Source organism: Eumetopias jubatus, unplaced genomic scaffold (genome assembly GCF_037043125.1).
Source record: "Eumetopias jubatus isolate StellerSeaLion01/CBP00866 unplaced genomic scaffold, mEumJub1_p1.0 scaffold_11, whole genome shotgun sequence".
Taxonomy (NCBI): Eukaryota; Metazoa; Chordata; class Mammalia; order Carnivora; family Otariidae; genus Eumetopias; species Eumetopias jubatus.
In genome coordinates, this window is record NW_028274817.1 from 95,942,780 (window position 1) to 95,966,946 (window position 24,167).

The following is a 24,167-nucleotide window of genomic DNA, read 5'->3' on the forward strand; positions in this document are numbered from 1 at the left end:
AAATAATCTAAACTTTTGTGTACATGAGAAAATTAAATAATATGTGGGGATAAATTGAAATATCAATAATATTGGAAAAAAGTACTTACTTGGACAGAAACTTATGGAAATAGTACATCCTTCGTGTGGTTGCAGAATCCCACTCAGCACACTAATCTTGAATGTGCCATCTTTGAAAAGTTTCCCAGTGTCACTAATATCCAAAATCCATTCCACATCTTGTTTTGAAGTATTATGTAAGACAAGATCCTGTTTACACACAAAATAAATAAATAAATAAGACATTTATAAAAATTATAATATGCAATATAAAATTTAACTTGTTTTACCATGCCAACTTGAAGAACCTATGTACAAAGTCAAATGATTAACAGTGGAATTTATGGATAGTTTTAAAAGTGATGTTAGGCAAAAAAGGGGTATGCAAGTATGTTCACAGCTGATTAACAACTATGAAAAATACACAAAGGATAGAGACTGGGGTAAAATAAAAATGTCAAAATAGCTATGCTAGCTAGCAAGGATGTAGAGTAGCTACAACCTTCATTCATGATTGTGAGACTGTAAAATGGTACAGTCACTTTAGAAGACAGTTTGGCAGTTTCTTATAATGTTAAACATATAACTACCATAGGACCCAGTAATCCCATTCCTAAATATTTACTTAAGTGAAAACTTATGTTCACATAAGAATCTGTACGTTAATGATTATAATAACTTTGCTCATTGCCAAACAATGGAGGAAAAAAACCCAAGATTTCCTTCAAATAATGAATGGATAAACATTTCGTACAATGGAATAAAATTCAGTGATGAAGTAAGTGAAGTATTAATTCATACAAAAACATAAATGAATATTAAATATATTTGGCTAAGTGAAAGATGCCAGACCCAAATGGCCAAATTTTGTATAATTAAATTACCTGTCAATCTGGAAATGCAAAATTACATAGATGGAAAAAAGAATCAGTGATCGCCAAGTGTTGGTGGAAGGAGGAGTAGCTGATTGAAAAGGGGTAACACTGAGAATTTGTAGTGTCATGAAACTGTTCTGTAATGTACTGAAGTGGTAGACAAATTATTCTACATATTTTTCAAAACCCATAGAACTGTATACTACTAAGAGTGGACTTAAATGTACGTAAATTAAAAACAATCAACCAAGATGTTGAGAATCCCAGGATGGATTGTAGAGTACAACATGCTATATATTACAAATGTATGAAATAATCTCACCGAAGTTAGTGGGGGTAGGAGGAATGGCCTAAGTAACAGAAAAACCATGTTTTGACTGGAAACTATATAGCTAAAGACAAAAAATTACTCTTTATGAGCACTGTACTATAGTTGGTAAATATGTTAGCAATTCTAGCTACAGGATAAAAATTGTGAAACTTCTTTACTAGCAAACTAGTAAAAAATAAGCAAATAAATTATAAATAAGAGAACCAGGTTTCTCATTGTCAGAGAAAGTAGTTAAAAAGGAGCAAGGAAGAAAGACTGGAACAAGCCTTGTGCTAGTTTAGATTAGATTCAGAAATATCAGTTTGAACTCATCTTTAGCTAGCTAGATAGACAGATGGATGATGAGATAGAATGATAAATTATAGATATATGTATATTTACAAGTTAGTATACATACAAATATTTCCTGATTCTATTTGCCAAAAGGGCTGAGAACATGTGACACCCCAGTAGCAGCTAGCACATCTAGTGTACAGATCTTGGTTTCTAAATACCATTCTTCCATAAATGGTACTGGGGTTTTTGGAGAAAATATTGATTAGAGAGCTAGAAAAAAATAAATAAAAGATAAGCCTGGACCATTTGGTAGTGCCAGAAAGTATAAGAATGCTTTTTTTTTTTAAGATTTTATTTATTTATTTGAGAGAGAAAGAATGAGAGATAGAGAGCACGAGAGGGAAGAGGGTCAGAGGGAGAAGCAGACTCCCCGCCGAGCAGGGAGCCCGATGCGGGGCTCGATCCCGGGACTCCAGGATCATGACCTGAGCCGAAGGCAGTCGCTTAACCAACTGAGCCACCCAGGCGCCCAAGTATAAGAATGCTTAAAAATCATAATGATGGGGGACGCCTGGGTGGCTCAGTCAGTTAAGCGTCTGCCGTAGGCTCAGGTCATGTTCCCATGGTCCTGGGATCAAGTTCCACAACAGGCTCCTTGCTCAGCAGGGAGCCTACTTATACCTCTGCCTGCTGCTCCCCCTGCTTGTGTGCGTTCTCTCTCTCTTTCTCTCTCTCCCTAACAAATAAAATACTTTAAAAAAATGATAATGAAGGAAGCATGTCAAAGGGCCAGTCTAAAAGAACTTTGAAGGGCCAGAGTTGGAACAAATTTAATAACAAAATAAATAATGTAATATTGGATTATAACTGAATGTATAAATATCTGTGAGGTCACACTGACATATTAAGTAATAAAATAACTAATAAATAAATTTTCCTTACAGAAAAATTCCAAATAATATGTGTAAATACCCCCCTCCAGAGGGTGCAGCTTGACCCCCAACACCATGAGTGTAGGCTGAAATTGACAAGTCACTTCTAAAATGCAGAGTATGAAAAAACAAAAAGTTTCTCCAACTTCTTTTCAATTCTCGTGACATATATCACCAGTGATAAATGCTGATATCATGTACTCCCTTCACATGATGTAACAAAAAAGACATCTCACCTCTGTTACATTCTTCCCCAAAACCCATGAAAAATAAGAATGCAGTTGAGTCAGGTGGAACAAATCAGACAAGCTAAAATTAAAGAACATTCTGAAACAATACCAAACCAGTACTCCTAAAAATTGACAAAGTCATAAAAAAATGAGCAAGATTGAGAGCCTGAACCTGTCACATATCAGAGGAAACGAAATGAAATATGATACCCTTGATTGGACCCTGACACAGTAAAACGACATTACTGAAAAACTGGTGAAACCCAAATAGAATCTGTTGTCTAATTAATAATTTTGTACTAATGTTAATTTCTTAGTTTTAAAAAATGTTGTATGGTTCTATAACATGTTAATAGGGAAAGTTGTGTGAATAATATACATAAACTCTCTGTACTGTGTTTGTAATGTTCTGGTAAATCTGGGAGATATATGCATGACTTGTGTGCAGGCTTGTCTTTCCAGTACAACATACTATTAAAATAAAACCTTCATCTAGGTATTGTTTTAACTTTACTCTTCAAAATTTGGAAAGTATGGAATGATCCATACAATTGGCACCACAACAAAATAATGTACTTCATATCTTTCTAAAGTATGATTGATTTAAAATATTCAGGATTTTAAAATTAGTCAATTTTATTCCCATTGTCTCTCAGTACTTAAACATCTATTTAGGTCTAATATTTGCAGCTTATAAAGAAAACAACATCTCTTAAAAAAGAAGGTGGACATGAAATTGTACTAGTCATTTGAATGCCTCATTTTTCTCATTCTGAAATGAGGAAATGGTAGATCTCTAAAACTACTATCCACTTCCAATCTTATCCCCAAGAATAGAATTGATACAGTCATCTATAAAGAAACATTGTTTAGTATATATCATATTGTGTTATTTTTAAAATAATTTTATCAAGATGATACATGTACACAGATTACACAAATAATTCAAAAATGCTTATAAAAAAACAGTTCTCCCAAACAACAACAAAAAAAACAGTTGTCCCACTCAACTCCTCCTTATCAACAATTCTGCTTCCCTGAAGCAACCAATTTTAGCTAAATTTTGGATTTTCTCTAATCGTTATAGCCTGATTCTAAATACAACACTGATAAGGCTTACTTTAGTTTTCTTATTGCTGCCATAACAAATTACCACAAACTTAGTAGTTTAAACCAACACAAATTTATTAAATTACAGTCTTGTAGGTTAGAAGTTCAACAGGCTTATCACTGGACTAAGATCAAGGTGTCAGAAGGAACTATGATACTTTCTGGAGGGGTCCAAAGAAGACTTTCCTTGCCATTCCCAGTTTCTAGAGGACAAACACATTCTTTGGCTGGTGGCCTCCTTCCACTATCTTCAAATCCAGCAACATCATATGTCTCTACCCTTCTTCTGTCATCACATTTCCTTCTGAGCACAGTCAGGAAAATTTCTCTGGTTTTAACCATTCATGTGATTCAACTGGGACCACCTAGACAATCTAGCATAATCTCCCTTGCTCAGGGGCCTTCATCTCCATCACATGACACATCAGCCAAGTATCTTCTACAATATAAGATAGTGTACTCACACATTCTAGGGATTGGAATTGGATAACTTTGGGGACCATTACTCTATCACATGGCTATTTCGTGATTTATCAGACCCAGCTATTCTCTACAGTGCCAACTAGTAAAGACGAGGATTTAGCTCATATATATATATAATCTTCCCTCCTCTGTCCACCTCCCAATTTTGGATATTTATATTATTTTAATTCTTTCATTAGTCACCTGGTAGCTTAAAGCAGTATATTTATAACTCTAGTTCTTCTGTCAACTTTAGATAATTCCCTTTAATTACTTACTATGTAAAATGAGTTTCACTCTTCTTTCTTCTACCATTCCCAACCCTTCTGTCAACTTAATCTTCACATACACATTGTACATATCACACATCTGTCATTTTGCAGGTAATATACTATATATGATCAAATTTTAATTCTGCCCCATAAACATATTAAGCCTTCTCTGTATTATGTATTTTATTATGACTATGTAAATATCATTCATGCAAATCCAAGCAGTGCATTAGAGTCACATTTCCTTCTCTGTGGGGCCAATGTGACTGTTTTGCCACTCAAGGGAGAAGGCTCTTGTCTAGATCATCTTTTATTATGCCAAGTGAAAAAAATTTCAATAATATAAAATAATCTCACATTTATAAAGCGATTGCTTTTCCTTTGGAATTCAGTCCAATTCAGTTCACTAAATCTTCCTTTCTAGCCCCACATACAAAGCCTTTTGCATCCTTGAAGTTATGTTAGAGTTAGAAGTCTTACTGATATTTTATACTTGAAACAGTCACATTTTAATTTCAAAAGAGATCCTTTATTCTTCTCTAACTATAATTTCATATAGGACTCTGCTATTATTTGACACATGCAACGTAAAATATTTTCTCCATATAATTTTTCTTCAAAGCTACAGAGGTTCAAAATTAATCGCAGGAAGGCAATATATAAGACAATAAAGGGGTACTACAAATACAAATTCCTACTATGTATGCATGAGCTTCCTTCTTATGCATGTCTCTTTTTCTTTCTAGATGGATTCCTAATTAGGAGAGACACATAAATATCTAGTAAGAAAAAAGAGTAGATTGTCATAGAAGTCACTTTATTATATGGCTGGACCTTTCCAATTTTTATTATTACCTTTCACCACATTTCCTTACCTGACTTGAACATATTTCATATTAATTTAATCATAGCTTCCATTTATATAAGAAGAGTCTGGTAACTTAATTCTATTTAAAATATTTTGAATAGTCCTATTAAATATATGTATATATAAAAAATGGCTGTATATGTATTTGTATACTTTGATAATTACTTCTGAGAAATATGATATATACATATGCAAGTTCTCTAAAAATGAAAGTATTCTTACAACACATGTTTCAGAAAAATCAACTCAATAAACTAAAAACCATAATAAAAAAAAGTTGTAAACTGCATCAATTCTCTATACATACCTGAGTTTTTGTGACCTTGTTATTAGGATCCAAAATATGTAATGGCATTTCAAATATAAAATCAGTGCTGGATAGTCTCAATGGTGCTTGCAATACTATGAGAGGAAAGTAAATATACTGATAAAATATTAAGAGATATTAGCTTATAGATAATTATTACTACACTTTTCAACACAAAACAATAAAAATAATTTTTTTTTTATCTTTAGGTACCCAGACAGAAAACAAAGTCACACTTTAAAATATTTATAGAATATCATGGTTTATCACATCCATAAAATTCCAGTGTTGTATTTTAATGGTAACTAATTACAAGTACAATAGAAAAATTAGCCTTGAGAGATTAAAAGTATAAAATATACTAAATATTGAGCTGAGAATAAAGTAAACACAGTTAAAATGATCTCTATAATAAGAGTTTGACCAATGCAGAAGTACAGAAGTGAAAAGAAACATGTCTTTTGTAAATATTTTCTCCCAGTCAGTGGTTTGTCTTTTTGGTCTTTTGACAGTATCTTTTGCAGAGCAGAAACTTATCATTTTAATGAACTCCAGCTTCTCAATTCTTCCTTCACAGATACTGCCTCTGTTGTTGTATCTAAAATGTTATCGCCAAAGTTCATGTAGATTTTTTTCTTCTGTTATCTCCCAAAAGTTTTGTAATTTTGCATTTTATGTTTAGGTCTGTAATCCATTTTAAGTTAATTTTTGTGAAGGTACAAGGTCTGTATCTAGATTCATTCTTTTGCTTGTGATGTCCAGTTGTTCAGCACTATTTATTGAAAAGACTATCTTTCCTGAGCTATTGCCTGTGCTCATCTGTCAAAGATCAATTGACTACATTTATGTTGGTCTATTTCTGGGCTCTATTTTCTATTCCACTGATCTATTTGTTTATATTTCTGCTAATGCCAAAGTCTTGTGATTACTGCACCTTTGTAGAAAGTCTTGAAGTTGGATAGTGTCAGTCCTCCAATTTTGTTCTTCTCCTTCAGTAGTGTTGGCTATTGTGGGTCTTTCCCCTTTCCATATAAACTTTTAATCAATCTGGCAATACCCATAAAATAACTTTCGGGGATTTTGATTGAGATTGCACTGAATCTCTGGATGAAGTTGGGAAGTGCCATCTTAACAATATAGAGACTTCCTATGCATGAACATGGAATATCACTCCATTTATTTAATTCTTCTTTGATATCTTTCATCAGATAAATTTCATCATTTGCTATCTTTCCTTATATAGATCTTGTAAATACTTTGCTATATTTATACCTAAGTATTTCATTTTTGGAGGGGTGCTAATGTAAATGGTATTTTGTATTTAATTTCAAATTCCATTTATTCATTGCTTCTATATGGGAAAGCAATTGACTTTTGTGCATTAAGTTTGTATCCTGCAACCTTGCTGTAATAGCTTATTGGTTCCAGAAGTGTTTTTCTTAAGTGACTCTTTCAGATTTTCTACATAAACAATCATGTCATCAATAAATGAACAGTTGTTCTTCCTTCCTAATCTGTGTATCTTTTTCATGTCCTATTGCACTAGCTAGAACTTCTAGTACAATGATAAAAAAAAAGTGGTGAGAAGGGATATTCTAGCTGGGTTTCTAATTTTAATGAGAAAGCTTTGAGTTTCTCATCATTAAGAATGATAATAGCTGCAGGGTATTTATATATAATTTTATCAAGTTGAGAAAATTCTGTTCCAGCCCTCATTTCCTAAGCTGTTTTCATGAATGGGTATTAGATTTTATAAAATGTTTTATTTCCCCTGAATCTACTGATATGATCATGTGATATTTTTTTCTCTATCCTGTTCACATAATGGAATGCACTGATTTCTGAATGTGAACCAACCTTGTATACATGAGATAAATCTCACTTGTTCATGGTGCATAATTCTTTTATACATTGTTGGATTTGATTTGTTAATATTTTGTTAAGGACTTTTATATCCACGCTGAGAAGAGATATTGGTCTGCTGTTTTCTATTCTTGTAATGCCTTTGTCTGGTTTGGTATTAGAGTAAAACTGACCTCAAAATGAGTTAGAATGAGTTAGAAAGTATTCTTTCTCTTTCTATCTTCTGAAAGAGATTGTAGAGAATTGATTACAGAAAATTGGTATGATTCCATCTCTAAATGTTTGATAGAATCCACGAATGGATCCATCTGGGCCTGGTGCTTTCTGTTTTTGAAGGTTACTTAATTACTAATTCAGTTTTTTTAATAGATTGAGGTCTATCCAGACTGTCTATTTCTTCTTGTGTGAGTTTTGGTAGATTGTGTCTTTCAAGGAATTGCTCCATATCATCTAGCTTATCAAATTTGCATGCATATTGTTGTTGATGTAGTAACCTATTATCCTTTTAATTTGAAGAAATATTTTCCAGAAAACCTGAAGTGCTCAAGATTAAAGTCTTACACACTAACATTTTGACCTCTTTCAACATTCACTGGGATCCAGATGGTCAGGAAATGATATAATAGTTGATAATGAAGCCAGCATTGTGAGACTCACTAATAATCATGAGAGTATCGACAAAAATCAACAGACATTTAAGGAGCTCCTCAGCATGAAGGAGAAATAATTCAGCAAAAATTGAGACAATGTAGTAATAGAAGAAAATTTCAAGGAAATTATCATAATACAAGTGGAGATAAAAAATGTTTTTATTTTTCAGAATTCTATAGGTAAAGAAATAATCACAAAAGTTAACTCTCATTAGATTAAAATTGCCAAAATTTCTTAAGACATAATAAAATCAGAAAAATATCCTGAGAAGTACAACAAAAAGATAAGGGAAAGGACAAAAGGAAAGAAAATATAAGACATTTAAAATATATAACATAACCCAAGACATACAAAACACAACCAATAAAGCCTTAGAGAAAGAAATATAGAAAATGGTGGGACGAACTTTTCAAGGAAATAGTTTATGAAAACTTTATAGAACTGGAGGATATGAATTTCCAGATTGAAAAGAACATAAGACAAGAACATAAGACAAAAGATTCACACTAAAGTTATCAGTGTGAAATAAGAGAATTTTATACTAAACCAAATTATCATTCAAGTGTGAAAGGAAAAACAAAGATATTTTCAGACATGGAAATTCTCAAAAATTAGCTCCCTTTGCCCTTTCTTTACAAGCTCCTGGAAAATGTAATCTACCTAAACGGTGAAGTAAACCAAGAAATAGGAAGGTAGGGATTGAAAAAAACAGGAGATTCAAAACAGAAAAGAGTTTAAAAAAATCCCTACAATTATAGTGAAAGGAAATCTTAGACAAAAGTTCTGCCGCAGGGAAAGTATCTACTTCATGTTGTAGAAGAAGGTTGTTGTGCTCCAGGAAAGTTGCTTTAAGAGAATAAATAGATATGACATATTATGTGACAGTCTAGACTATGTGGAACATTGTCCAGACAAGCGTAATATAAAGGAGAGCTTTGTGGCATGGGAGGATTTAGTCAAATATCTAAGGACAATTGGGCAATTAATAACTCCAGGGATAAACAAAAATTTGAAGGAAAGTAAATAAAATAACTATGCAGTTACACTACTTGGCTTAACAATGAACAATGTATCATCATAACAATTATATTTCTGATAAAAATTTTAATTGAAATTTAAACTATAATTACATTACAAAATGGATAACAGGAGTTAATGTTTCAAGTTAGTGCAGATGCTTGTCATTAAATAAGTGTTTTCATTAGATAATTAATGAAAAAATCACTGCCTCTGGGATGCAGGATAAGCCCTGAGAAGGAGATAATGGATTGCAATTCTGGATTAGCACTATTTTACTTTTAAAATATATATATGTAATTTGGGAGAAAAGTGATAACAGAAAGCTTGTGAGCCTCCTACTGAGGCATTATCCTTCTATTGAGGGTGGAGCTCAGGGAATAACGGACTTGACCAAGCATCCTTGAAACATAAAAATGGAATTGACCAGTGGACTATTCAAAAAAAACCTTGACATACATTACCTGTCCAAATGGCCAATCAAATGTATCTGGAATTTATGGATTTATGAGGCACTGCTGGTAAGGGAATGAGAATTCCTCATGTAGATACTTCCTACTGATATAACTATTAAGAGTACAAAAATGGGAAGCTCCAAACAAAAAACAGCTTCCCTTAGGAACAGGTTTCTAAAAATGACATTCAAAAGTCATATGTTAACTCAAAAGCAAAAAGCATCTTAAGGAGGGAGAAAAGGACAATTTGGAAGCTGTGTCTGATAGATGCCAACTTCTACAGGAAGAAATGTTACATGTCTGCCTGACTATACTTGTATCATTTGAATCATTAGTAAACTTTGGGTTTGGTAAGTTATATAATATAATCAAGTTTGCTTTGACATTCCAATCCTTTCTGGAAATACAGCAATATTTTTTTTTTACAAATTAGTATAGAAATTGTTGAATGAATTTTAAACCACTAAAAATAGAAAAAGAAAAAAACAGAATTACATATATACCAAATCTGAAGATGGGGAAGATGGTCTAATCTTTAGAACAATGTTAGAAATCACAGAGGAAATCATAGCTAAATTTCACTATAAAATTATTAAAAGTATTTATTGAACAACAAATAAAACTAAAAGCAAACGATGGAACTTGGAAAAAACTCACAGTAAAGGTGAAAAAAACTGATATAAATAAATAAGGAAATTACTGACATCTATCAGACAAATACATCACCACAATGATAAAGGTAAAGTTCATGAGCAGATAACTTACATATGAAATATATTATTAAGAGCAAAGATAGAAAAATTTTTAATCCTCATAAGTAATCAAAGAAATTGAAATGATATTCTTTTAATCACATAGAAAAATAGCCAATTTCTTTAATTCAAGGCTGGTTAGAGTTTACACTGAAGGAGAGGTAAAACAGCTTAACTCTTTACAAAAGCCCTTTCGCAAAATGTATCAAGAGCTTTAACACGTATATACTTTTTTTTGAGAGAGAGAGAGAAAGCCCGGGTATGTACTTGTTGGAGGAGGGGGGAGGGGCAGAGGGAGAGGGAGAGAGAGATTGCATAAGCAGGATCCACGCCCAACATGGAGCCCAACCTCATGACCCTGAGATCATAACCTGAACCAAAGTCAAGAGTTGGATGCTTAACGGCTGAGCCACCCAGGCATCCCTGATATGTATGGACTTCAGAAGGAATGCAGCCAATTCAGAGAATCTCACTTTTTAAAAAATCTAAACAGGGAGAAAGTATTCTACACAAAAATGTTCAATACTACAATATTTATATGAATAAGAAAATTAAAAAATGAATAAGAAAATAAAAGAAATTTATTTTCTTATTTTTCTTATTCATATAAATCCTTATGATTATGCTTAAATAATCTATAAGAGACACTTATTGGATTAAATATTCTGTAATAGTTATCAGCGTTAATTTATACAATTAAGAGTGTATAACATCCAAGTAAAAGTTTCTATTAAGAGTGAAGAGATTTCAACTTAACTGGCAGTTAAGATCGCAACTATGTTAAAAAAACAAAATAAAGGCATAGAACAAAAGAAGAGTAAGTTACCAAGATATTAATAATAGTATGCTCTACATATTCTCATTCCAGATGACATTTCTGTGTTTCTAACATTTTCCAACTTTCCATAATGACGATACATTAATTTTTATTTGTCAAGTAGGTAAATTTTATTTTTCACCTAAGTAATTTACCTAATTCAGAAAACAAAATTAGACAATGATTTTTTCCCTAAAATGATATCTAAAAACAAGGGACAAAACTCCATGGAGCCTCCCTACCAGCTGCAGACCTCTTAATTCTGTATTTTTCTGTATTTTAAACAGCAGGGAAATAAATCTCTATATTGTGTATGCTACTTTCATGAGGCTTCTCTTACTAGGTGCCAAGTGCAATCATCAACTGAGCACTATTTTACTATTAATAACAACTTAATGTCAGAATTACAAAAACAAAGTATTTCATAATATAGCATAGACTAAACTTTTCATGAAAACTACTTAAACACATATAATAAAACACAAAACCAAAGCTTGTCAAAAGAAGGGTTTACAAAAAAAAAAAAAGGTAGGGTTTACAGAGTGAATTGGTTTTATATTTGAATATTTAGAGAAAATGAGTAAATAATTACTCAAAAACTTAATATACTTACCCTTCTTTTGTTTCTTTGTTTTTACTTACCCTTCTTTACATGAATTTAGTCCTTTAGTAACCCATTCCTTTGGGGGGGGGAATTTTTCTTAAATAAAATTTTCATCATTTCATTATATATCTAAAGTATTTTAATAATTTACATTTTGATTTAGTCATTTTAAAATTACCCATACAATAAATAACTAAACTGACCTTTGTTTTTAATTATAACCAATTTTTTAAAGCAAGAGCCACTGATCTGAGATTATGTCCATGCTATTGTCACTTGCTAAACCCCAAGACCTGACCTCTACTGCCCACCTGCTTGAACTCACTAACCTTTGTCTTACATTTTTCCCTAAGCTCTTCTTTTCAGCTTACCTCCTAACTCAGGCAAATGAAACTGGAAACCACCCTGTAGGTGATGGCAACTGCCCTGACAAGACCTCCCACCCACCCTAGACTACCCGGACCTTTTGAGCTAAACCTCCAACTCATACCTGCACAGACACACCATGGAGTGACCTCTGGAATGACCTACCAGTACCTTTGCTTCATTATAGTACTAAAATCTCCACCCAAGGAGGAGCCTCAGCCTCATTTGCATAACATACAATGTATGTATAGGCAGGTTTCATTAAGGCTCATGTGTGACATTATGGCCACCTCTACATATGATAAGAAGGCTTCCCTAGCTAAATAGTCATCCTAGGGCTGCCTGGGTGGCTTAGTCAGTTAAGCAACTGACTCTTGATTTCGGCTCAGGTCATGAACTCAGGGTAGTGAGACTGAGCCCTGCATCAGGCTCCACGCTGAGCTTGGAGCCTGCTCCAGTTTCTCTCTCTGCCCCTCCCCGACTGCTCATGTTCTTTCTCTCAGAAAAAAATAAATAATTAATTAAATAAAAATTAAAAGTAGAAATAAATAAATATTCATCTAACCCTAAACAAAAAGTAACCCTTCACCTGATGTCAGGGATTCACGGCTTTGGAAGCCACTGCCCGTGATCTCCTCAATAAAGTTATCTTTGTGTGACAACTTCACCAGGTGCAGTTTCTGTAACTCAACAAGGAGTGAACTTGGTTTGGTTACACTATTTCTCAAAATTCATTCTCACAGGCACAATTTAAATCACACACACAGAAATCATATCATAATTTTACTTTCGACTATTTCTATTTTTAAAAAAGTAAATATCATATTCTGAATTGTTAAACTTTTAGCTGCTTAAGTGTAAATATTTGGTATGGGCACACCAAGTGAATGTTTCACAGTACATACCAGTAGCTTGAACATAACACGGTCGAATAAGTGGTGTTGTCTTTGGAATCATAGGAGTATTTGACAAACAATATTGAGTGTAAAGTTCTGAAGCCCTGAAGAAATTAATTTGAACTTGAATGCTGAAGTCATATGTTGCCACCTGACAGAGAAAAAAATACATTACACCTGTGATTATTTTTGCTCTAAGAAATTTGTGATACTATTTTTATTGTATATAAAGTGTACAACTTGAAGATTTGATACACATATCATAATGAAGTAACATGACGATCAAGCTAATTAAAATATCCATCGTCTCACACAGTTACCCTCCACCTTGTTGTGAGAACACATATGATCCACCCTCGTAATAAATTTCAGGTATAAAGTACAGTATTGTTACCAGAGCTACTATATTACGTGCAATCTCACCTCTGAGTATTCATCCAAAGGAACTGAAATAAGGATCTCAAAGACATACTTGCACTCCTATGTTCATTGCAGCATTATTTACAATAGTCAAGACATGGAAATAACCTAAATGTCCACCAAAGGATAAATGGATAAAGAAAATGTGGTATATACATATAATGGAATATTTTTCAGCTTTAAAAATAGAAGGAAATTTGGCCATTTGCAAAAATATAGATGACCCTGCAGGACATTATGCTTAGTGAAATAAACCAGACAAAGAAAGACAAATAATATATGATCTCCCTTATATGTGGAATCTAAAATAGTCAAATTCATAGAAGCAGAAAACAGAATGGTGGTTACTAGGAGCTAGAGAGAGGGAGATATGGGGAGATGTTGGACAGGAGGTACAAAGTTTCAATTATACAAGATGAATAAGTTCTGGAGATCTAATGAGATACTATGGATCTAGCAAAATAGCAGTTTAAAAAAACACATTTTCTAAAAAGAAAAGTATCTTGTGATGTTGAGAGTAGCTTTTTTTTTTAAATAAGACCTGGTTTATTTTTCATGAGCCTAAAAATAATTCTTTTTTTTAAGATTTTATTTATTTATTTGAGAGAGAGAATGAGAGAGAGAGAGCATGAGAGGGAAGAGGGTCAGAGAGAGAAGCAGACTCCCCGCCGAGCAGGGAGCCCGATGTGGGACTCGATCCCGGGACTCCAGGAACATGACCTGAGCCGAAGGCAGTCGCTTAACCAACTGAGCCACCCAGGTGCCCAGCCTAAAAATAATTCTTAAAAATAAAATTAAATTTTAAGAATAGTTCCTATTGATTCAAAATGGACCAAAGACCTAAATATAAAACCTAAAACTATAAACCATTTAGGAGAAAAATCTTTGTAATCATTGGTTAGGAAAAGATTTCTTAAATACAATACCAAACAAATAATCTACAAAAGAAAAATGATTAAATTATATTTTATCAAAGTTAAAAACATCTGTCCTGTTAAAGATAATGCTTAATAAATAAAATGAGAAGCCAAAAACACACTTTTGACCAAAAAATTCAACTTGTATCCAAAATATATAAAAGAACATACAAAATCAATAAAAAGCAAAGTTCCTAATGGAAAACTAAGTAAAAGATGTGAAAAGACAACTGAGAAAATAAAATATACCTAATACCACAAGAAAAGATGTTTAACATCATCACACGTTAGGGAAATGTAAATTGATTCACAGGAGAGAATACTTCACACCCATCACAATGGCTTAAACAAAAACGACATTACGAAGAACTAAAAAAGATGTGAGCACCTAAACCATTTATGCATTGTTGATAGGCATACACAGTTTCATAGTCATTATGGAAAACAGTTTCCCACTTTCTTAGAAAAGTAAATATGCACTTAACATAAGGCTCACAATTCCTAATTCTACGTGTTTACCAAAGAGAAATGAACACTTGCATGTAAATGTTCATAGTAGCCTTATTTATAATTATGAAAACCTGAAAACAAGCCAAATTCCCTCCAAACAGTGAATGGACAACAAACTTTAGTAAATCCACACAAAAGAATACTTTTCAACAATGAAATGTAATGTACCAGTGTTACATATAATAATATGGATGAATATCAGATGCATTACTCTAAGTAAGAGAAACCAAACTGAAAAGCCAACCTATCTTAAGACTTCATTTAATATGATATATAAGTGAAAAGGCAAAATTATACAAACAAAATGAGATCAGTGTTTGTTATTAACTGGAATTTGGGGAAACACTGACAGCAAACAGGTAAAAAAAAAATTTAGATGAGGGGATACAAGTGTTCTCTATATTGATTTTTGTATTTGCTATGCAACTGTACAATTTGTCAATATTCATATAACAAAAAGACAACTTTACTGCATCATAATTTTTTTATTTTATTATGTTATGTTTATCACCATACATTACATCATTAGTTTTTGATGTAGTGTTCCATGATTCATTGTTTGCTTATAACACCCAGTGCTCCATTCGATACGTGCCCTCTTTAATACCCATCACCAGGCTAACCCATCCCCCTCCCCCCCTCCCCTCTAGAACCCTCAGTTTGTTTCTCAGAGTCCATAGTCTCTCATGGTTCATCTCCCCCACCGATTTCCCCTCTTCATTTCTCCCTTCCTACTTACTGCCTCATAATTTTTAAAACAAATGAAATGAAAAGAAGGTAAAGCTAATTCCTTAGCTCTGTGCAAGGATAACAAACAAATTTATGAAGTGTTCCATATTTAAAACTATATGTGTGTGTGTGTGTGTAGAAAATACTCCACATTAATTAAAGAAAGAATGGTGATGCCAATTTGATACAGAAAAAAACCTGATAAAAATCATACATCCTTTCATAATAAAAGCACTCAGAACACTAAGAATAGAAGAGAACTTCCTCAACACACTAAGGAGCACTTATGAAAAGCCCACAGTTAACATCATATTTTAGGGTGAAATACTGAAAGTCTTCCCCCTGAGATCAGGAACAATATAAGGATGTCCTCTTTTTGCCAATGTCATTGAATAATGTACTAAAAGTTCTAGTCAGAGCAATCAGGACAAAAAAAGAGGATGGGATACAAGGCATTTGGATTGGAAAGGAAGGATTAAGACTATATGTATTTGCAGATGAAATGATCCTGTATAGAGAAAATCACTAAGAATCCACAAAGAAAGTGCTAGAGCTAATAAATGAATTCAGGAAAATTGTAATGTACAAGGTCAACAAACAAAAATCAAGTGTTTCTACATACTAGCAATGAACTCTGAAAAATAAAATAAGTAAACAGTTTCATTTAAATAAGATTCAAGGGGCACCTGGGTGGCTCAGTAATGTAGGCATCCAACTCTTGATCTCAGGTCATGAGATCAAGCCCCACACTGGGCTCCACACTCAATGGGAAGTCAGCTTCTCTCCTCCCTCTGCCCCGTCCACTGCTCATGGGTGCTTGCTCACTCGCTCTCTCTAAAATAAATAATTTTTTTAAATAAGATCCAAAAGAATAAAATTCCTAGAAATAAATAAATAAATAAATAAATAAAATAAATGTGTCCAAGTTGTGACAAACTTGTACAATGAAAACTACAATACATTGTGGAAAGAAATTAAAGTTCTGCATAAATGGAAAGACATCCAGTGTTCACCAATTGGAAGAATTAGTATTGTTCGGATGTCAGTACTGCATTAAGCAATCTACAATTCATGGCAATCCCTATCAGAATCCCAATGGCCATTTCTGCAAAAATGGATAGGCCAAACATTAAATTCGTAAGTAATAGTAAGGCTCCAAATAGCCAAAACAATCTGAAAAAAAAGAATAAAGGTGAAGAATGTATATTTCTCAATTTCAGAACTTATTATAAAGCTACAGTAATCGAAACAGTGTGGTAATGGCAAATGGGACTATATCAGACACAAAAATATCTGCTCATCAAAGTAAACAATCAACAGAGTGAAAAGGCAACTTACGAAATGGGAGGAAATGTTTGCAAACCATATATTTGATAAGGTATTAATAACCAGAATATATATAAAGAACTATAGCTCGACAACAACAAAAAAACATAATTCAATTTTAAAAAGGGCAAAGGACTTGAGTGGGTATTTCCCCAAAGATGATATACAGATGTCCAACAAGTATATGAAAAGATACTTGACAACACTAATCATCAGAGGAATGCAAATCAAAATCACAATAAGATATCACCTCACACCCATTATCATGGCTGTGATAAAAAGTCCAGAAAATAATAAGTGTTGATGTGAATGTGGAGAAATTGGAACCCTTGTACAGTATTGGTGGGATAGTAAAACAGTGCTAGCAATATGTAAAACAGTATGGGGTTCCTCAAGAAATTAAAAATAGAGCTACCATTTAATTCAGCAATCCCACTTTTAGGTATGTATTTAAAAGATCTGAAAGTAGGGTCTTGCAGAGATATTTGTACACCTATCACCGTAATAGCACTATTCAAAATAGCTGAGAGGTAGAAGCAAAACAAATGTCCACAGACAGATGAATGGATTAACAAAATCTGGTATAAATATTGTTTAGGCTTAAAAATAAAGGAAATCCTGTCACATGCTATAATATGAATGATCTTTGAGGACATTACGTTAAAAGAAATAATCCAGTCACCAAAAGACAAATACTGTATGATTCCACTCATATGAGGTATCTAAAGTAGTCAAATTTATAGAAACACAAAGTAGAATGGTTGTTGCCTAGGTTTCGGGGGAGAGGGGGAAAGGGGAGTATTTTTAAATGGGTACAGAGTTTCAGATCTGCAAGATGAAAAAGTTCTGGAGCTCTGTTTCACAACGATGTGAATACAATTTAACATTTAAAATAGTTAAGATGCAAATTTTAAGTTACATGTTTCCTAACACAATATAAATAAAAACCCAAAACATTGTGCTGAGTGAAAGAACTCAGACACAAATGGTCACATATTGTATAATTCCTTTTATATGAAATAATCCAGAAGAGATAGATCCATAGAGACTGAACACAGTTTGGTGGCTGTCAGTGGCTCATGGAAAGAGAGGTGAGGAGAAACTGCTTTAATAAGTAAAGGGTTTTGCTTTGCAGTGACTGAAATGTTTTTAAATGGGACAGAGGGAATGGTTATACCAAACAGTAAAGGCACTAAAAGCCACTGAATTGTTTACTTTAAAAATGGTTCATTTTACGTTATATAAATTTCCTCTCAACAAATTATTTCTTAAAAAATAGAGGAAGAAGTCAATCAAAGGTTTCTAGGAATTCCCCCAGACCCCTATCATATGATGATCTCAAGGTTCTAGAGAAGTAAAAAATAAGAGAGTCTGTTTTTGCAAAATGATTGAGGGACTGTATCGTACTAGGTCTTATATGAGATTATTCTATTTATTGAGATTAAACAGTTTAACTATTCTTCCTACCTCACATTCTCCCTCTTTTAGATGGATGTCTCTGATGAACAGCTCACTTGAAAATTGAAATGGCCTAACCCTTTGAATTCTGACTGGTAATTTCCTCGCTGTGAGCTCATCAATTAAAAACTAAAGAACCTGGGTAAGGATGTGTGTGTAGGATTAGAAGTGGCTACAGCCCCAAATATCAATTTTGGAAATCAAATTGTAAATTTTATAAATTATATAATTTATTAGAAAATTTAAAATTATAAAAACTAAAATTAATGTATAAAAGAACTAAAATACAACTGAAGTAATGTCAATGCTAAAATATTTACATACATAAAAACTATTACTGCATTTTAAATTAAATTATAAAATATGAAAATGATCAAAATTCATTTTTTCTCAAGACCAATTTAACTATATATTGATTTTTTATTAAAACCTAACATTATTCATGTTTCTAATAATTTTTAAAATATTGATATCCTGCAACAACTGTTGCTCTATGATTTTTTGGTAAATTTCTGGAGGTGGAAAGGAGGAATATAATAGGCAAGAATGGCAAATGTTTTAAATGTAAGAAAGGGAAGAATAACAGTACCACTGACATATCTAAGTTTCCAAGATCATGACAACAAGCAATGATGGTTTCAGAGGTACATATACCTAGTGCTTTGCTATACTCATCAAGCCCATACTGACAACCTGAAAATTTTAAATAAAATGAATAGTTAATAGAAAAGTTATACTTAGAGTTCCAGCCATGCATATCACTCTAGTAGGCAAAACATTTAGGTTTTCATTTTGGTTTTTCATTTGTTTATTTGACACACACACACACACAGAGAGAGAGAGAGAGAGAGAACAAGCAGGGGGCAGGAAAAGGGAGAAGCAGGCTCCCCACCAAGGAGGGAGCCTGATGTGGGGCTCAATCCCAGGACCCCTGGGATCATGACCTGAGCCAAAGGCAGGCGTTTAACTGACTGAGCCACCCAGGCGCCCCTCATTTTGTTTTTATTTAACATTAGTTGACTACTGTGGTCTGAAAGTGTCCCCTCAAAATTTATGTTGAAAGCCTAACCCCCAAAGATGACAGTATTAGGAGTTACAGCCTTTGGGAGGTGCTTAGGCCAAGGGTGAAACCCTCATGATTGGGATTAGTGCCTTATCAGAGACCCCACAGAAATCCCTAACCCCTGCCACCATGTGAAGACACATCAGGAAGTCTGCAACCCAGAAGAGGACCCTCACTCTACCATGCTGGTGCCATGATCCTGGACTTCCAGCCTTCAGAACTGTGATAAATAAATTTTTATTATCGTTTACAAACTACTCAGTCTGTGGTATTTTGTTATGGAACCTGAACAGACTGAGACTCTGGCCATACCACTGACAATTCTATCTCTTGTCATAGAATCTTTCATAAACAGACTATTCTTATAACAGAATAATAGAAGCAAAAAATACTATAGCTTGTTTTATTTTCATGAATATTTCTTTATTTTGACAAATCAGAGTAAGCAACTCATTCCCATGATTTCTGCAATGACACCAATACACAGATGTCAAGGAGTGAATTGAATAAAGATATATTTCATGTATAAATACTACCTGATTTCATATATCAGTCCTTAAAACAAAACAATTTTGCTTGACCTTATTTCCCCTACAATTTGTCATTGTTAATCATCAGCAAATAGTTATATTCTGCCCCATTTCTTTTTTTCCTCTTCTGGTTTATCTTTGTTCTTATTTTGAGTATTAACATAAATCAGTATTTTCTATCATATGTATTTTATCAGTACCATATGTATTTTAACAGTATTTATATTATTTTTAGATTATTATCTTATTCTTTAAGTTTTAGGTTTTGTTCATATAATACAAATACATATTTTAAAGTGAAATAGTCTCAAAAAGAATGTTTCCCAAACTGTCATCCTTATCTGATTGGGATGTATGGAGATGGATTCCCAATGGAAGAAGCAGAGGGGAATGGAGGAGATCAATGGAAATGTGAAGGCAAGGAAATGGGAGGCCAGGATTCTGGATGGACCTCCACATGAATATGGAAATCACTCAGAAAATTAGAGGAGTAGAGTACAGAATATACGATGAGACTGGCTGGTAGCAATGTCCAGAGATTATTACTCTGCATAAGGGGAAATGGTAAGCTCATAGAATATGAAGTTCAAAGAAGCAGCCATTTTTAACAGAAAAAGACCATCTAGAAAAATCCACCCAGGGAGCGAGGCTTCCAGAAAGCATCACCTCTAGAGCCACATCCAGATCCAAAGGAAAGGCTATATAAGGAACAGTGCCCTAGAGAGAGCCATGTTCATAATATGAAGAAACTATGAAGGGAAAGAAAGCCCTAAAAAACATTGAAAACTTACGTAAATATAGGGATGCTAGCGGGCAGATAGGAAGGGAAAGAAAGCCAAGTGTGAGGGAGCTCAGAGCTAGTAGGGATGAGAATCTATTCACAGAGGTCTCCACTTTGAGGGATGACTGAGGTAAAATGTGATCATGATGGATTAAAATCCTGACAGTCACTGAGTATTGAGTCTTGACTGTCACTGGGTCTAGCGCTGCGTCCCAAAGTCAGTGATGACAGGAGTGGAAGATGGGAGTGGTAGGAGAGATTTAACATAGAGCATGACTGTCAGCTTCACTAGAGAATATCTGATGTCATAAATGATGCAGATGTTGGTAACTGTCAAGGTAATTCTATGTACCGATTCTCAGCCCTTAACTGTCTCTTTTGTTTTAAGTGCGAGACCTTTTTCCCTCTCAAAACACATGTATTTTCTAAAACACTATGTGCTGAATTCACAGAGCTGAGAGTCATCCCCTGCCTTCTCTAACTGCCAGATGCATGTATGTGGGAAGTTATACTGGACCTGCTTTCTCATAATTCGCATCTTCACAATTTATATAAAATGAATTTATACCCAAGGTAGCCCTGTAATTACTCAGAATACAAAATTCAGAGGTTCCATGATCTCTCCACCCACATCTTATCCTCACAACAGAACTAAAGAATATAAGATTTATCTCTCACACAGAAACTCAGTGATACAGAGAGAGGAAAGGAAATGAGGGCAGTTACTGTGAAACCACTGAGCTATCTAATGAAGGGGGAAATCTTGGAAAGTTTTGTGAATTGAATAAAGTGCTTTCCTAGTTGTTGTCATTCAGACAGAGGAACACCTCAAATTGAAAATGATATTCTGATGAAGATTTCAGTCCCCCAGCCAGTGTTGGCGGACAAAAACGTTTATGGGGCGGGTGTCACTCAAATGCCCTCTCTTTTAATCCTTAAAGGATCACCCTGCCTTCCTGTAAGACTGATTGTAAATCCAGAATAATCACTACAAAACATTTACCCAAAGGCTGTATATCCTTGAAGAACATAGGCTGGTAGAAAAAAGAAAAAAGTTAAAAAATTTAGCGATTCTCCTTCATTTTCAAGAGTGCTAGGGCAAATATAGAGCAGGACAGATGAGAGCTTCAGAGCAACCAAGCCACTGTAGATTGACTAGCCTGTGCCACAGAGCGGAACCTGGGCCATGGTGGCAGGAAAAGTAAGGGTAAGAACCAGGGAAGATCTACACCAGTGCTGTCAAATACAATCTTCTGTGATGATGCAATATTCTGCACTGTCCAAAAGCCATGTGGGGATCCTGAGACCTTGAAATGTGGCTATTTTGACTAAGGAAATAATTTTTATTTTATTTAACTTTAAAGTTTAATTTAAATATCCACACATAGCTAGTGGCTACCATATAAAGAAGCACAACTCTATACACTGGCCAAAAAGACATGTGAGTGGACCACAAGGAAAGGAGGGGCTTGAATGACAGTGTAAACAAACTGTTCCAGTCAAGGATGCCAAACACAACTGTAATTGCCCACCAGTACTTTTAATTGTACCCAAACCCGGTGCAGTATAGGAAAAGAAGGGTTACAACTAGAAATAAATCCAGCCTTTTATGATTTTACATTTGCCTGTTACACAAGTCAACCAAGAGAGCAGCCACTGACTATTTACATCTACACACACACACACACACACACACACAGAAAGATAACTTATAGCTAGCTATAAACAGAGTGGAAGATGTGTGAAATGACTAGAAACTAGATAATCAATCTGCCTCACTGGCACAAATTTATAGACCAAAATCTCACAGGGCATATGGTCTATGCAGGGTTTCTTTTATGTTCATCTCATTGTTGGACTGAATTGCATTCTGATACTCTAAGTAAATCTCCCTTTAAAATACCCAATAAATGCAGAACAATTCAAAATCTTAAGGAATGTGTGGCACTCCAGAGAACTAAATGCATGTAATTTAATTTTACAGCAAATTTTTAGAATCCTAAGAGAACCACAATTGAAACATTAAAAAATAGATTAACAAGTTTTTAATTGTTGACAATGTTAAAAAGTAAATTGAACCCAAAAAATGAAAATACCAAATTGCATACGAATCCTCCCAAAAAGTCATATAACAAACATAAACTGGATTATATACTTTTTCTAAGTTTTAGTGACCCTCAGGTTAAAATGCTTTTGTGGATTAATGATGACATTAAAAACACAGTTATATATTTCCACTATATAAAAATATAAAATCACAACATAGACTTAAGAAAACATATAAATTGATCTTAACACACTTGAAAATGCAAAGATTAAATTACTACACAAACTTATTAGTTTCTTTCTCTTCTTTCCCTTAGTTTCTTATTGAAGAATATGTGTGTGTGTATGTGTGTGTGTGTGCGTGCGTGCGTTCGCATACTTCTGTGTGCATACAAAATGCAGGCATTGGGTAGGAGAAAGACATAATGCTTCAAAATACTAACTGTCACAAAAGGATTATTTTCTTTTTATTGTGTTATTGTCTTTATCAATAAAAGTACAGATTTGAAAAAAATAAAACAAAAATAATGCCACATAGCTTATTTTGAAAATTAGCATTCTCTTCCCTGCATCATTGTATACTTGCACACATACACACACACATACACGCACACATACACAAATCCAGATGCAATCATTTTGAACTCTCTTAGTGGCCAAAGATTTACCTCAACATAGCTAAATAATCTATATGGATTGTAATAAAACAAGCCTCAATAAATTTAAATTTATTTAAATAATACAAAGTATAGTCTCCATTCACAATAGGATTATATTAGAAGTCAATAACAGAATGAAATTTGGTAAATTCACAAATATGTGGAAGTTAAACAACATACCCTAAATAACCAATGGATCAAAGGAAAAACTTATGTATGAAATTGCAAAACACTTTGATGAACAGAAATTAAAACACAACAGACCAAAACTTTTGAAATACAGGTAAAACAATGCTTAGAGGGAAATGTAGAGCTTTAAAACCTATATAAAAAAATAAGATCTCAACTCAATATCCTAACCTTCTGCCTTAAAAAAAGACAAGAAATAAAGCAAAGCAAACTAAACTCAAAGTAGGCAGAAGGGAGTAAACAGTAAAGGATAAAGTGGAAATATAGAAATAAAGCATCAAAAATCGTACAGAAAACCAACTATACTAAAAATTGAATCGTGAAAATATCAACACTGACAAAACCATTAGATAGGTTGACCAAGATGAAGAGAGAGATGACTCAATTTTAAAATAAAGTCTTTTGTTTTGTTTTTA

At 33.5% G+C, this 24,167-nt stretch overlaps 1 protein-coding gene across 3 annotated transcripts in view; it reads right to left on the bottom strand.

Moving 5' to 3' along the window:
• Nucleotides 1–24,167, bottom strand: part of CFAP47 (cilia and flagella associated protein 47) — a 519,587-nt gene that overhangs the window by 386,428 nt on the left and 108,992 nt on the right. For all 3 annotated transcript variants that reach the window (XM_088028500.1, XM_088028501.1, XM_088028499.1), the window contains exons 22-24: nt 13,133–13,274; nt 5,703–5,797; nt 90–249 (exon numbers count right to left, since the gene is read on the bottom strand). In XM_088028500.1, coding sequence (XP_087884626.1) covers nt 90–249; nt 5,703–5,797; nt 13,133–13,274 — 397 coding nt within the window. The remainder of the gene's footprint in view (nt 1–89; nt 250–5,702; nt 5,798–13,132; nt 13,275–24,167) is intronic.